Raw genomic sequence first — 13,788 nt, forward strand, 5'->3', positions numbered from 1 at the left:
ATAAATGTTTATTACATATTTACATAAAATGTCCCTCACCGTAGCTGTCAATCACTTTGCTGACCTCCCTGAACAGGAGATAGCCGTTGGGGGAGGAGACATCAAACAGGAGTCTCTGTGAGCGGCTCTGAGCGAGCTCGGCCATCAGCTTGAGTACCGGGGTGGTGACCGCCGGGTCGTGGTACCAAACCTCGATCGCCCGGTGCAGAATGGGCGTGTAGGACGGGTAGCTATCGACTGTTAAGGATGATGTTTACTCAGAATGAAAAAAAATTCCACTGATAATAATAAAAAACCAACTATTGTGTGTTATAGACCTTACATGGTAGTGTTATTCTTCACTTTCAAAAAAGTCGGTCAATGACCTACTTTTTGAGTTAATGGCCATTGAATATTTTTTGAAAATTTAAGCAAAAACCATAAAACTTTTACACCATGATTGAGATTTTCTTAATTGTGAAAATAATACAAATTGCTTAACTCTTTGACAAATGAAACAGTTTATGAATGGTAGTGACATTAAATAGATACAAAGCATAAGTTTTCATTCACAATTTTTATAGATATTCTAGTCTGAATTTCCTCTATCAGTTTTCAAATTACAACCCATTTCTTTAATAAATATAACCACAAAACTGAATGATGATAATGCTAAAACATTTATAGTATTAAACTAAGTATATTGATCTTTCTCTGCTGGCATAAAATTTATATGAGGTCAATGATCAAACTTTTGAGAAATGTTGTCTTTTATCATTTTCAAGCATTTTTCAATATTTTTGTAGTGTGTGCCATACGATTATCTAAACAAAAAAGCAAGATAAAACCAACAGAAAATATGCAAAATTATGTTGACTAACAAATAGAATCTTAACTTTAAATATTATAGTACTACCAAAAATATTTCAGTGGAAAACAAAATCTAAAATTTCCTCTGTTATGCTAAAAGTCAAATTTTGTCAGAGCCCAATTCCATAATATAGTAAAAATATCAACTGTTATGTCAATAATAATTCATTTAATAAATACTTTTTGTATTTAAGGCCAACAAAAATTAATCATTAGTTTCTCAGGCCAAAATTTGGAAATTTTGATGAGGCAGGCAGGTTTTTTTTTTTTTTTTTTTTTTTTAAAGGACAAAATTTTCAGTGATGGTAACCCATATTTTATGATTTATTCATCAAGCTGATACATTGGCTAAGTTTAAATATTTCTTTTAATTTGTTTTTTTTAGTTTAAACTGTCTCTGTTTCCTTTTCAAAGGTTAAGTTTTTGCAGATGAACAAACAATGACAAATGGTTTGTGCCCCTGCTTCATTTTGCAGCCCATCTTTCCCTTCCACAGTAATAACACAAGTCTGAACTGAAATAGGGGACTTCTTATGGCATTTCACTAGCTGATTTTGCCATATAAAAATTTATCAAATAAAGCATTCTTATTAATCTTCATTGCCTTGAGGACAGAAATCAAGAAAAAGTAAATAAGTCATCAAAAATTTTTCAAACAATACATGTAGAATTGTCCTTTATTCCTGCTACTAGGCAATATCACAGAGGCTTCAATTTCTGAAGATAACAGAGAAATTTCAGTGGTAGTGTTAACAGGGACCAACATAGGGCAAATTTAGTTTATGGAGACTTCACTTCTGACATTTTCCCGTACAGAAAGATAGGGAGAAGTTTGAGAAATTAGGTGGACTTCCATTCTTTGACAATGGCATAATGCTTAAGATAATATTTGTATACACAGATTCAACCTTAATTTAAATTGGATTAGAAGCAAGTCAATCAAATATAAAAATAACTCCTTAAAAAATTTTAAAATCTTATCCAATTTTTTAAATTTAATTTATTAGGTGTATTCATACATTTTGTAGATGAAATGTTTCGTAATTGTGTTGGCTAAATGACAGATAAAACCAGTCTAGTGTAATTTGGAGGTATTAGTCCAACCCTTTGACCCAATTACAACCGTCATATAGTTGGATCTGTTTAACTTTAAAGATAACTGTAGACAAACGGTTTTATGATTATTTTAGCATTAACTTGGCAAAGTTATTAACTAATTACAAATTACCAACTAATTATAATATCAGCACCTAAAGTTATAAACAACGGTTGTAATTTTCAGTGCACAGTAGGGACCTAAGTGGTTGAATCAACCTTATTTATAACCTCTAAAGATTAGACAGTCGCTAGTTATTAATCACAATAGGGGTTAAATTAGGCTATGAAAATGTCTTTTGAATTAGATAATTATCATTTTATTGCATTAGGGGTTCACTTTCACGATCGTGAAATCAGAATACAGGGCAACTTCAACCTCACTTTCTGAGGAAATTCTGGCTAAGTTACCGACCACAAAGTGAGTACTTATATTTACATAAACTTGTATTTAGCCAAAGTAGCCCCCTAGGTTTGTCACTGGGTAGATGTGTCAGATAAAATAACGTTTTCACTGACAGAGACAAGCATTTATTCTCAGCGTTTGTTTACATTGATTCCATAATAGAGAAAACCGATAATTATAAGATATGAAAAATCCGGAAAAATAACGATAAAAAAGTTTGATGCGGCGATAATTTTACTGATGCGGCGGTGCCTGAGAAACAAATCATTAATTTTTTTTGGCCTAAAACAAATTTTACTGATGAAATCGAACTTTTCAACAATACAGATTTGAGAACTCAAACCCTGAGTAAACAACATCCTTAAGCTCAACATCTCAAAACAAGTTCTCTGATATCTACATCTCATACAGCTTTATTAAATAACAAAATATTTGACATTAGTTATTACTTTGTGGATTTTTTAATAGGAAAAAAGGAAAGGGGGAGGGGCGGCTAGGTCTCTGCATTTGTGTTTAGATTATTTGCTGACATAAAAAAATAAAATCAATTCCATCAAAAGCTTGAATAAAGGCAAGGTAATAAATGTATTGGTCCTTTTCCTTGTGACCAAAAAAAAGTAACACACAATGCAACCCATAAAGGATACATCCAATCAAAGAACATCATGTAGCTTGTTTTGGTGTTGAAGGCGAATGCCACGCCCCTCAGGTCTCGGGCAAGTCCTACCACTGCTCTCTGTCAAAACAAAACAAGCCACAATTATCAATGTGTGTTATATGTACGGTTAGTGGCAGAAATGGACTACACCAATTAATAATACTTAATCTTTATCAATAAATGATAACATTAGGAAAGTATTTATGACAATATGGTTTAGGAGAGTTTCTAATAAACAGGTTTTGATAACCCAATTTCTCTGCTCCACCACGAGAAAAAGTCCAGCAAATCTATAGGACCTGGTATGGAAACTGATACATATAAAAAGACTAGCATAATTTTTCCAAGTTCAGCATTCTAATGCCATTCTACTTCTGGACAGAACAGACTATTTCATGTTATTTGGTGTCATAGAACTAACATACAAACAATTTCAAAATAATTTTGTAAACCATCTTTTATTCATAACAATTTCATTCTGTACCTCAGATAGGTAAACTAGTTCATGGTGACTAATATTGGGGACCAGGCCATTAATTAATGATTTCAAACAAGAACAAGTGATTTGTTGGCAGGTAATTATTATCACTTGGCAATTCACAAAATTTTCTAATGGACAAATTAAAATCTTTATAAAGTATACACCCACTGACCTTGGCTTCTTCCTCTTTCTGGGGCGTGTCCATGTTTGTCAGCATTGTGCCCACCGACTCAAACGCAGCTGTCAAAGAAAGCAAGCGATTAGTTTAGCCTGAGACAAATAGCAGAGAATGATTAACACAGGATATAGGGAACACAGCATGTGCAGGAGAAATATACATGTAAATGTACAAGGTATTACAAATTACATAATTCATTATATTCTTAACTGCCTCAGTTTTTTCTTTGGATAAAAATTGAACTTTATGAATGACCAAGTTAAAGACAAAGACATGAATGTCAGAGCCAACATATTAACATATAAATGAAGCACCTACATGTTAAGGGGACCATGAACTCTTCAAACTTGTCCTCGTCATCTTCTCTGAGGTCGACCATTAAGAGGCGAGCCAGAGCTGTGTAAAAAGTGGTCCTACACCTCATGTCAGCAAACGAACGATTGTTCGCGTTCAAACCCAAGAATGGAAAATGTTCATTCTGAAAATCAAATTAGTTAGTATTTCCATAAGATGACATGATTACAGCCAGGGTAATCTTACAGCGTTTCAGATTAATCAAATTCAATATATTTGAGTGTCTAGAAGGTTTTTTTCATTGAATTTCAATCAGTGGTTTGAAATATTTTGGTAGATATTTAATTCGAACAAATGAAAATAACTCTGTAGAAATTTTTGCAGTTTGTTTATAAGGGCAATTGCCCCAAAAATTCCAAATTTTGCAATTCACCAAAATTACCATATAAGGTCAGATCGACTGAAGATTAAAATGTTTTCTAATTTACTATAGGAGTATTTTAAGAGGGCACAATGGTCAAGGCCATTTTCAGCCTGTATTGACCTTCTTTAGAAAAAGAGCTCTATATAAAAGTAAAGAAAATTACCCACAATTAACAAGTAAAATGAAATATGCATTTTTTCTTCACTAAATAACAGTCTATAGCTAAACAAATCATATCTTAAAATCCTAGGTAGATTTGATGGTTAATTTGTCGACCATCAAGCCTCGTTAACAATCAAACATATTTCCATTTTCAGTTTTTGCCTTCAAATCAAGCCATAAAAGCTTCTATTCTGTGGGAATTTGTTCTCCAAACAGTTACACACTTGTATTTAGCAATTTGATACCTAACTTTAGTGAGCGACTGTTCAATATAACTTACCGTATGATTACTTAAAACAAATTGAACAGCATCTAGCTTGACTAATTTTCGGACAGAGCTGTAGCCCACGGACAGATCGTTTAGAAGCTGCAGGGTCTTCCATGTTATTTGTTCACTTCGGGCCCAATATTTTAAGTTTGTAATTCTACAAACATAAATTTAAATTTAAAATCTAAAAGCAAAAAAAAAACACTACATAAGAGCTAAATGTACAGTATCCTTTCACTGATGGAAAAAACCCCATCTAAATAAGAAAGTATGAAAATCTACATACAGATAATATAATAATAATTCAAAATTGAAATATTGCTTTCTCTTGCACTCCTCTCTCTCTCTTCTTAAGTTAAAAATGTTTTTTCAGCATTTCTCAGGTTAGTAAAATAATGCATGCACAGAGAAAGTAAATATATGAGTATGTGTACTTACATTTTACCAATAAAAACACTCAGTACCATAGATTCATCATTTAATCCTAACACTTCTGATAACCGTCGATAAACCTGCAAGCAAACACACATTAAAGTACCTATACACCTAATTCAACACCTGTTTCTTATTCAAATATAAAAAGACAACATCTTTGGACAAGTTTGTTAACATTTGCAAATTTTTCTATTTTGATAACTGTTCATCATTTTGATAACTACATCTTAAAACAGCCTTGTTGACAAAATCTATTGACATTGATAATTATTCTGACAATTCATTAAAACATTATTCCTTATAACAAAACAGTTTTACGAAACAAGACAAGATTTGTATCTCACCTTAGACATTTTAGGAACTTGGTCCCCAACATAAATTTTCCTAAATTGTTCAAAAAAGCTTAATATGGCAAGGTCTAATTTTTCACAGGCATACTGGGCAATCCTAGAGTCCACTAAATTCATTAACTGTAAAACCCTGTAATGAAAAAAACATTGTGACCATGGTACTTAAATCACTACTTTCTTCCTTATTCTACAGAATAAATACAGGTACTAACACACATTGCATACTTCAAATTCACCCACATTTAGGATAACAAAAGGGCCTCAAAGCCTATATTTACATCTTTTAAAATAAACTAGAGGTACTGTGAGCAAGCTCACAATTGATACCCCCCGCTAAGAAAAAAATCATAACGCGTGTATTTTTGCTATTATAGAAAATATTGGATGAATCTATTTCACTGTCCATTTTCTATAAATAACAACTGCTTTATTTTTGAAAACTGTTAATTTTTAGCTTCTAATATTTCCATTAATACAAGACATGACACAGACAGAATTTAGCTTTTTTGAAACAATGACCTTGAACTTTCTCAATTAACCTTGGGTCAAGGTCATGACACACCCTTTAATCATAAGCAATCTTTGTGTGAAGTAAGAACTTCCAATGTTTCCCCATAAGAAAGATATGGACCGGACACAAATTTTGCATTTTTTCTGTCAGTGACCTTGACCTTGCCCAAATGGCCTTGGGTCAAGGTCATGACACACCCTTAAGTCATAAGCAATCTTTGTGTGAAGTAAGAACTTCCAATGTTTCTCCATAAGAAAGATATGGACCGGACACGAATTTTGCACTTTTTCTGCCAGTGACCTTGACCTTGCCCGAATGACCTTGGGTCAAGGTCATGACACACCCTTAGGTCATAAGCAATCTTTGTGTGAAGTAAGAACTTCCAATGTTTCTCCATAAGAAAGATATGGACCGGACACAAATTTTGCACTTTTTCTGCCAGTGACCTTGACCTTGCCCGAATGACCTTGGGTCAAGGTCATGACACACCCTTAGGTCATAAGCAATCTTTGTGTGAAGTAAGAACTTCCAATGTTTCTCCATAAGAAAGATATGGACCGGACACGATTGCACAGACAGACGGACAGACGGACAGACAGACAGACAGACAGACGGACAGACGGACGGACGGACAAGGTGATTCCTATATACCCCCCCAAACTTTGTTTGCGGGGGGTATAAAAAGATACCAATAAGTTCTAAATGTAGGTGATAAGAATTTCAATAGCATGTTCATATAACTAAACCAGAAGATCCAACAGAAACACAAACCATATGCTGTATCCCCAGTATCAAAAGTACTCCCTCTCCCCTTACCTATAGGTACCTACCCAACCGAGCTTCCTGTCAGAGGGACCCCTCTCCCCTTACCTACAAGCTAGCTCCCCATCAGAGGGACCCCCTCTCCCCTCAACTACAAGCTAGCTCTCCGTCAGAGGGACCCCCTCTCCTCCCACCTACAAGCTAGCTACCTGTCGGAGGGACCCCCTCTCCCCTTACCTATACAAGCTACCTCCCTCTCAGGGGGACACCCTCTCCTCCCACCTACAAGATAGCTCCCTGTAAGAGGGACCCCCTTCTCCCCTCAACTACAAGATAGCTCCCTGTCAGAGGGACCCCCTCTCCCCTTACCTACAAGCTCCCTGTCAGAAGGACCCCCTCTCCCCTTACCTACAAGCTCCCTGTCAGAAGGACCCCCTCTCCCCTTACCTACAAGCTAGCTCTCTGTCAGAGGGACCCCCTCTCCCCTTACCTACAAGCTCCCTGTCAGAAGGACCCCCTCTCCCCTTACCTACAAGCTAGCTCCCTGTCAGAGGGACCCCCTCTCCACTTACCTACAAGATAACTCCCTGTCAAAAGGACCCCCTCTCCACTTACCTACAAGCTAGTTCCCCGTCCATGGCGTCGTGATCGTCTGTGCTGGCGAAGGAGATCCGACCACCTATCACAGCTCCTATTATGTAAACTAACCAAGATAATCGACCTGAAAGAGTGAAGAAAGCACAGGTAAAAATAAATACCTATACTAACCAAAATTATCAACCTTAAAGATTTTACAAACTATCTAACCAATAACTGTCTACAGAAATTTGCACTAATGGAGCCTTATTCCTAATGTGATTTTTCCCTGTTACTTTTAATATTTCTATCTCTACCTGTATATCATCTTTATTTTAAATAGTACTCTCTCTCTTTCGTTCTTTTTAAAGTATTCATCATGTCACCATAAAATGACCTTAATCACCATGGAGATAACCTCACCTTCTTGTATTGTAATCTCTACCCCCTGGGTTCCTGAATTGATGGCCTCCTGATACCGCTGGGCTGCCTCATCAAACAGTTGAACCAGGAGACCACAGGTTTTCTCGTATTCACACCTCCCAATGGTAGAGAGCTATCAACAAAATTGTCACCGTTACAAACTTTTACACCATACAATACACACAAACACTATGTCCGTTAAATCTGATAAATCCAGCAAAGAAAACATGCATATTTTAGTGCATTTGATTTTGTCTTACTTAAAATTCATTATCTATCAGAAATAGAGGTCATGTTTTCCTGTACTAAATCATAGCTTACCTGGTCTAACTGTTGATTGATCATTCCCTGGTCCTCTAATGGATCTTCTAATCCGTCTCTACAACGTTGTAAAGAATGTTCATTTTCATGCAACACCGAAGAATTCAATCAAAATACTTATACAATGTAGATGTACATAGTTTATCATCTTAAAAGAAATCAATCTTCTACATAGTAACATACATGTACAATTAGATCCACCCTCTACATAGTAACATACATGTACAATTAGATCCACCCTCTACATAGTAACATACATGTACAATTAGATCCACCCTCTACATAGTAACATACATGTACAATTAGATCCACCCTCTACATAGTAACATACATGTACAATTAGATCCACCCTCTACATAGTTACATACATGTACAATTAGATCCACCCTCTACATAGTAACATACATGTACAATTAGATCCACCCTCTACATTGTAACAGACAGGTACTGTACAGTTACAAGTCTTGAGCCTTCTAAAGTGTATATTTCTTAGCATGTGTGTACCAGGCAATCTATATTAATTAAGTTTAGATCCACTTTTTGTTAAGATTTTTTTCTTTAACATGTCATTTACAAGCATGACTCATAAACTAGCTCTATATTACAAGAACAAGCTCTATATTACAAGTACTAGCTCTATATTACAAGTACTAGCTCTATATTACAAGTACAAGCTCTGTATTACAAGAACTAGCTCTATATTACAAGTACTAGCTGTGTGAGGACTATGGCGACAATGCTCACTTGATGACGACGGTGACTGACTCTAGGCGGGACATGGTGTAGGCCTTGAAGATCTCCGGTGTGTACGTCTCCAGCAGGTGGGGCTCGTTAGCCTTCACGTACGGCATGGACGCCACCATCTTCTGCCACAGGCTCAACAGGTAGTGTACACTGTTAGGCGCAAACTGCCACATTTGCTACAAAACAAGCATCCTATACTTGTTAAATTGTCACTATCTAAATCTCTGGTACTCTTGTTAAACACATTTACAAATTCTATATTTAATCTACGATTAGCCATCAATTGAAGTGTTGCTGGTTTGAATCCTCAACTGTTAATTGGCTCTGTGTGATCATCTACCAGGTACACTTAGCAATGCCATTTGGTCTTGTCCAACACCAAATTATAATTTATTACACTTAACACTAATTTCTGTTCTAAAAGGACACTTGTATAATCCACCATTGCGAAAAAGCATATTCGTTCCTTTTTTATCCATTTAAAAATTCTTACCCTCAGACTGGTCACAGTAAACTCTGCAATCCGTTTGATCAGTTCCGGATAATTTGTGACCTTGACTAACTCTCCAAGCTGGTAATTTGTTTTCAGCCGTGCTAACAGGCGACAAAACTCATGGTAGTTACTCGGATCAGACAAAGCCTGCAACATTACATGGGATTTTGTATTTCAAGCCTTAATCTTTTCAAATTTCTAATCACACATTTATTTCAGTTTATTTTCAAAATTAATAAAATGTTGGATATTTCTGAAAAATAATTCATGCAAATAAATATTTTTTAGCATTGGGGGAAGTCACTCACTACAAATTCTTTCCCCTACTAAACATTATTTCACAATAAACAAGAGATGTTTGTAAAACACTTATGCCCTCCTCCCTTGGAAAGAACTGTGAGAAAATGAACGGAAACTACAAAGGGACATAACTCTGTCAAAAATGCTTGAACGTACCAAAAACTAAACTTGACCTAGATATTATTATGATAAACATGTATACCAAATTTCATTTTAACATGTGCATTGTTTGCGAAGAAAATGAACAGAAACTGTTGGTGGACTGATCGACTGACAGACCAACCGACCGACAGACAGCAGCAAAGCAATATGCCCTCCCTTCTTCGAAGGGGGGCATAATAAGTAATCATAATAAAAATAAATGTATTTTCATTAATTTTTCTTTTCATTTTTTTTGAGCGCACAAATAACAAATCGAAATAACAAGAAGTACATGTATTTGTTTTTCTTAGACAGAAAAATTTCCCCACAAAATCTCCTGACCTCACATACTAGTATATATAACAGTAAAATAAGTAGCCCATTGGCAGTTGATGGACCACTGTGCTTCAGTTTCATTACTTAAACACATAGTAGACTAACACTTCATACCTGTGGATTTTCTAGAATGTTGCGAACGCCGGTCACTAGCTCGTTGAGAAATTTGGCACGCTCTGTGTTGTTGAACAACGATCGCCTCACTGACGCAATTTGTACCAGACAGGATAGGGCCTGAAATCAAAAACCAGCTACATATGTAATTCATTGTTAATCAAAAAAATTTTTATGTGATTGTATAAACATTGTATCGAGTCTTACATGTAGAAGCAGGGATTAATCTTTGCCTCGTTGGCATATTTTCCTTTTTAATAATTTGGGATATTAGTATGGAGCATGCAATACCAAACTGGTATGTTTTTTCAAATACTATAATTTGTAGTCCTGTATATTTTTATCTTTTTTTATATATATATTTTTATATATTTTTGTACATTTATATCTATAATTTTATACCTGTAAAAGTGTTCTTAATAAAACAATCTCAATACATAAATTTAGCCAAAAACTGAAACATTCATGCTCAAGGAATGCTTGAAACAAGTAATAACAATTTCAGAGTTCATAAGGAAATCTTACTATGGATGAGAGTGAAGGGGGTAAACTGGAGTACAGGCTGAAGAATAGCTCCATTGTTGCCCCATCTAGAAAAGCTGAAATCAAAGATTGGCCATTATAACCAATAATATGTTGAGGCATATTTAGTTACATGTACTTTTAGATGTATCTCTCTGAGAAAGCATGTCTTTCAAGCAGTCATTCAATTCCAGTACAAAATGAAAATCTATAAATTAAACATACATGTAAATGTTGGAATAAAATGGCTTTTTAGAAAAGATAGTTATAAGTTTCAGGGGGTTTTTTCATCTGAAAACATCTAAGGAACTGTGAAGAAAGCTTTTTTTTAAAATTTGATAATATGAAAATAGCAATCTTAACAGAACAAGGGCACCGCTAAGCGAAGCATCCCCTCGCGACATGAGTTATTGTGTGTAGGGATGCATTATTTAGCAATATATAGTTATGTTAATGAGAAGACCACATTCTACTTACCCTCCATTACTGCAAAAACCACATTTTCTATACCTGTACTAGATCTAAATCCAAAAAATATCAAGTTGTTGATTTGAACTGCTTACTTTCACTTTGGTTTCAAAGAAGTGAAGCGGACTATTGATAACTCTTACTCAGAAATTTCGATTGATAACTCGTATACAAAATTGACTATGACATTGATTTAATGAAATAATAATTTGTAATAGTATTAATGGTTTGGAAAGGCACATGCATTTTTTGTTGTTATTTTACAGAAGTGTGCAATCTATGATAAATATTTTTTAGTTTTGAACGAATTTTGTCATAATGTATGCCCCCCCCCCCCTCCTTTACAATGGTGTAATTTTATCTAAGTTTTTGCATAAAAATTTGACCAATTAATATGACATTGCATTTGTTTTAATCTTTTACAATGAGGCATATTTGTGCAAAGGTTGAGGAAATTCTATTGGAAGGTTTTTTATTAATTTACTAGAAAATTGAAATGGAGTGCACACACACACACATACATACATACATACACACATACGAACACACACACGCACGGTAGCGATGCTATATCCCCTTCGCAACAAGTTGCGCGAGGGGATAATAAATAGCCAGGAGCTAAAGTAACTTGATTAACAGAAGTGTTTGTTTACCTGACCACAGAAAGTGTTTGTTTACCTGACAGCAGATGTATTTGTTGTTTGTTTACCTGACAACAGAAGTATTTTTTTTTTGTTTACCTGACAACAGAAGTATTTGTTTTTTGTTTACTGACAGCAGAAGTGTTTGTTCTCCTGACAACAGAAGTGTTAGTTTTCCTGACAACAAAAGTGTTTGTTAACCTGACGACAGCACTGTCTGTTTAAGTGACAACAGAAGTGTTTGTTTGTTTGTTTACCTGACCGCCAGCCTGTCGGTATCTGAACTGTACACAGGTCATCAGCTGTTTCATCAGTGGAGGTGCCAATAAAGTCAAAGGTAAGACAGTTGTGGGCCAATCGTAGGGCGTGGGAGATCAAGCCGTGCTGCAACAAACAAGCCAGGTGCACATAATTCATGGTCAAATTATTGGATTATCAAATTTTAATCCACGTGTGAAAGGATTTAACCAAGTCTTAAAGTTAGGATTTACAGAACAATCATATTTCTTACCAACCTTTAAATGATACATTTACATGTACATATAGAAAAGTAACAATAATGTCTCACTTTAAGTCACTTTTGCGTGTTCATGTACACACATCATCGACATACCTGTGAATCATCAGAGAAGTCCATGCTTTTGATGTTCCCGGCAGCAGTCTGCAATAATTCACAGGACAACTGGAATATCTCAAACAGCTGGAGGTCGCGGAAGGAGGAAGCGATTTTTCTGTGTTTGGTCAGCGACCTACTGGAGTCAGCCTGTGAACAAAGGTCAAGCATACAAAGGTCAAATAAAAGAGGTCAAGTACACAGAGATCAGATAAACAAAGGACAAGTCAACAGAGGTCAAGTTTACCTTCAATTGTATTTGATGTACAGTACCTCGTATTTAGAATTCATGAGACATTGGAATATTTTAAAATCTCATTTGTCCTTTTCAACTAATAATTTTACATAATGCAAATACCAATTTCTTGTTTTAAAGGTGAAAACCACACATTATGAGCATAATATTAAGGTAGTTCAAATACTTCAGTTTCTGTGCTGACTTCAAATTGTGGGGTGATTATGAAGAAATAAGTTTGATTAGCATTGAAAACATTCTGATAGCAGACTGAAATTTTACATAATCACTTATCTGATAACCATTACAATTAATATTGGATTTTCAAACTCTTTGTCAGCTTCTAAAAATAGATTTCAAGATAGAAAACATGAATGAAAATGTTCGTAATAATTATATTGTAATCTAAATAAATGAAAAAATAAACGAAGACAAGAGCATTATGTAAAATTATCAGTCGTACAGAGCTAGAACAATAAACCACTCTATATGTTATTCTATATAATGAGGAAACGATGAAACAAGTCATGAAATGACCAGCCATTTATTTATGTCTCTTTCTTCAATCTTGATTAAGCAGTTCTTGGTTAGCCTAATAATCTCTCTGTAAACCCTGTGCTGTACTCTCTTGTTTTTCTTTTTTTTCACCAAACACCATTTTCACCATAATCTTTCATTTCTTACATTTTTGAAAATCAAAAATAATCTTTAAAAAATTAAGATTTTTACATATACTTTCAGTTTTTTTATTAAAGAATGGAGAAATGAGGCAATGTGATGAGGTAGACACACAGAGAAGCACCCAACATTACCTCACGTTCATCATCCTCCTACAGAACAATATCAGAATGGAGGAGATGAGTGTTAAAATACCCACAGGAATTCACTTTTTGTTTTCATCAAATTTATACATTTTTGGAGAAAAAAAAATTCAGTTTGTGAAGAACTAAAAAAAACCAACTCACATTTTACTGTATTTTTGCTCGAG

At 34.9% G+C, this 13,788-nt stretch overlaps 1 protein-coding gene across 12 annotated transcripts in view; it reads right to left on the reverse strand.

Moving 5' to 3' along the window:
- LOC105341516 (exportin-7) overlaps positions 1-13,788 on the reverse strand; it is a 104,791-nt gene that overhangs the window by 87,803 nt on the left and 3,200 nt on the right. For 6 of the 12 annotated variants that reach the window (XM_066070267.1, XM_066070268.1, XM_066070269.1 and 3 more), the window contains exons 7-19: positions 13,613-13,630; positions 12,566-12,715; positions 12,210-12,336; positions 10,847-10,920; positions 10,322-10,441; positions 9,431-9,577; positions 8,938-9,113; positions 8,194-8,251; positions 7,873-8,005; positions 7,489-7,594; positions 5,595-5,730; positions 5,254-5,327; positions 4,828-4,972 (exon numbers count right to left, since the gene is read on the reverse strand). In XM_066070267.1, the coding sequence (XP_065926339.1) occupies positions 4,828-4,972; positions 5,254-5,327; positions 5,595-5,730; positions 7,489-7,594; positions 7,873-8,005; positions 8,194-8,251; positions 8,938-9,113; positions 9,431-9,577; positions 10,322-10,441; positions 10,847-10,920; positions 12,210-12,336; positions 12,566-12,715; positions 13,613-13,630 (1,464 nt within the window). Of the gene's footprint in view, positions 1-39; positions 231-2,997; positions 3,087-3,661; positions 3,730-3,985; positions 4,146-4,827; positions 4,973-5,253; positions 5,328-5,594; positions 5,731-7,488; positions 7,595-7,872; positions 8,006-8,193; positions 8,252-8,937; positions 9,114-9,430; positions 9,578-10,321; positions 10,442-10,846; positions 10,921-12,209; positions 12,337-12,565; positions 12,716-13,612; positions 13,631-13,788 lie in introns of all 12 variants that reach the window. The other 6 variants (XM_066070273.1, XM_066070265.1, XM_066070276.1 and 3 more) reach the window with 3 other exon arrangements.

This window comes from Magallana gigas, chromosome 8 (assembly GCF_963853765.1).
Source record: "Magallana gigas chromosome 8, xbMagGiga1.1, whole genome shotgun sequence".
Lineage (NCBI taxonomy): Eukaryota > Metazoa > Mollusca > Bivalvia > Ostreida > Ostreidae > Magallana > Magallana gigas.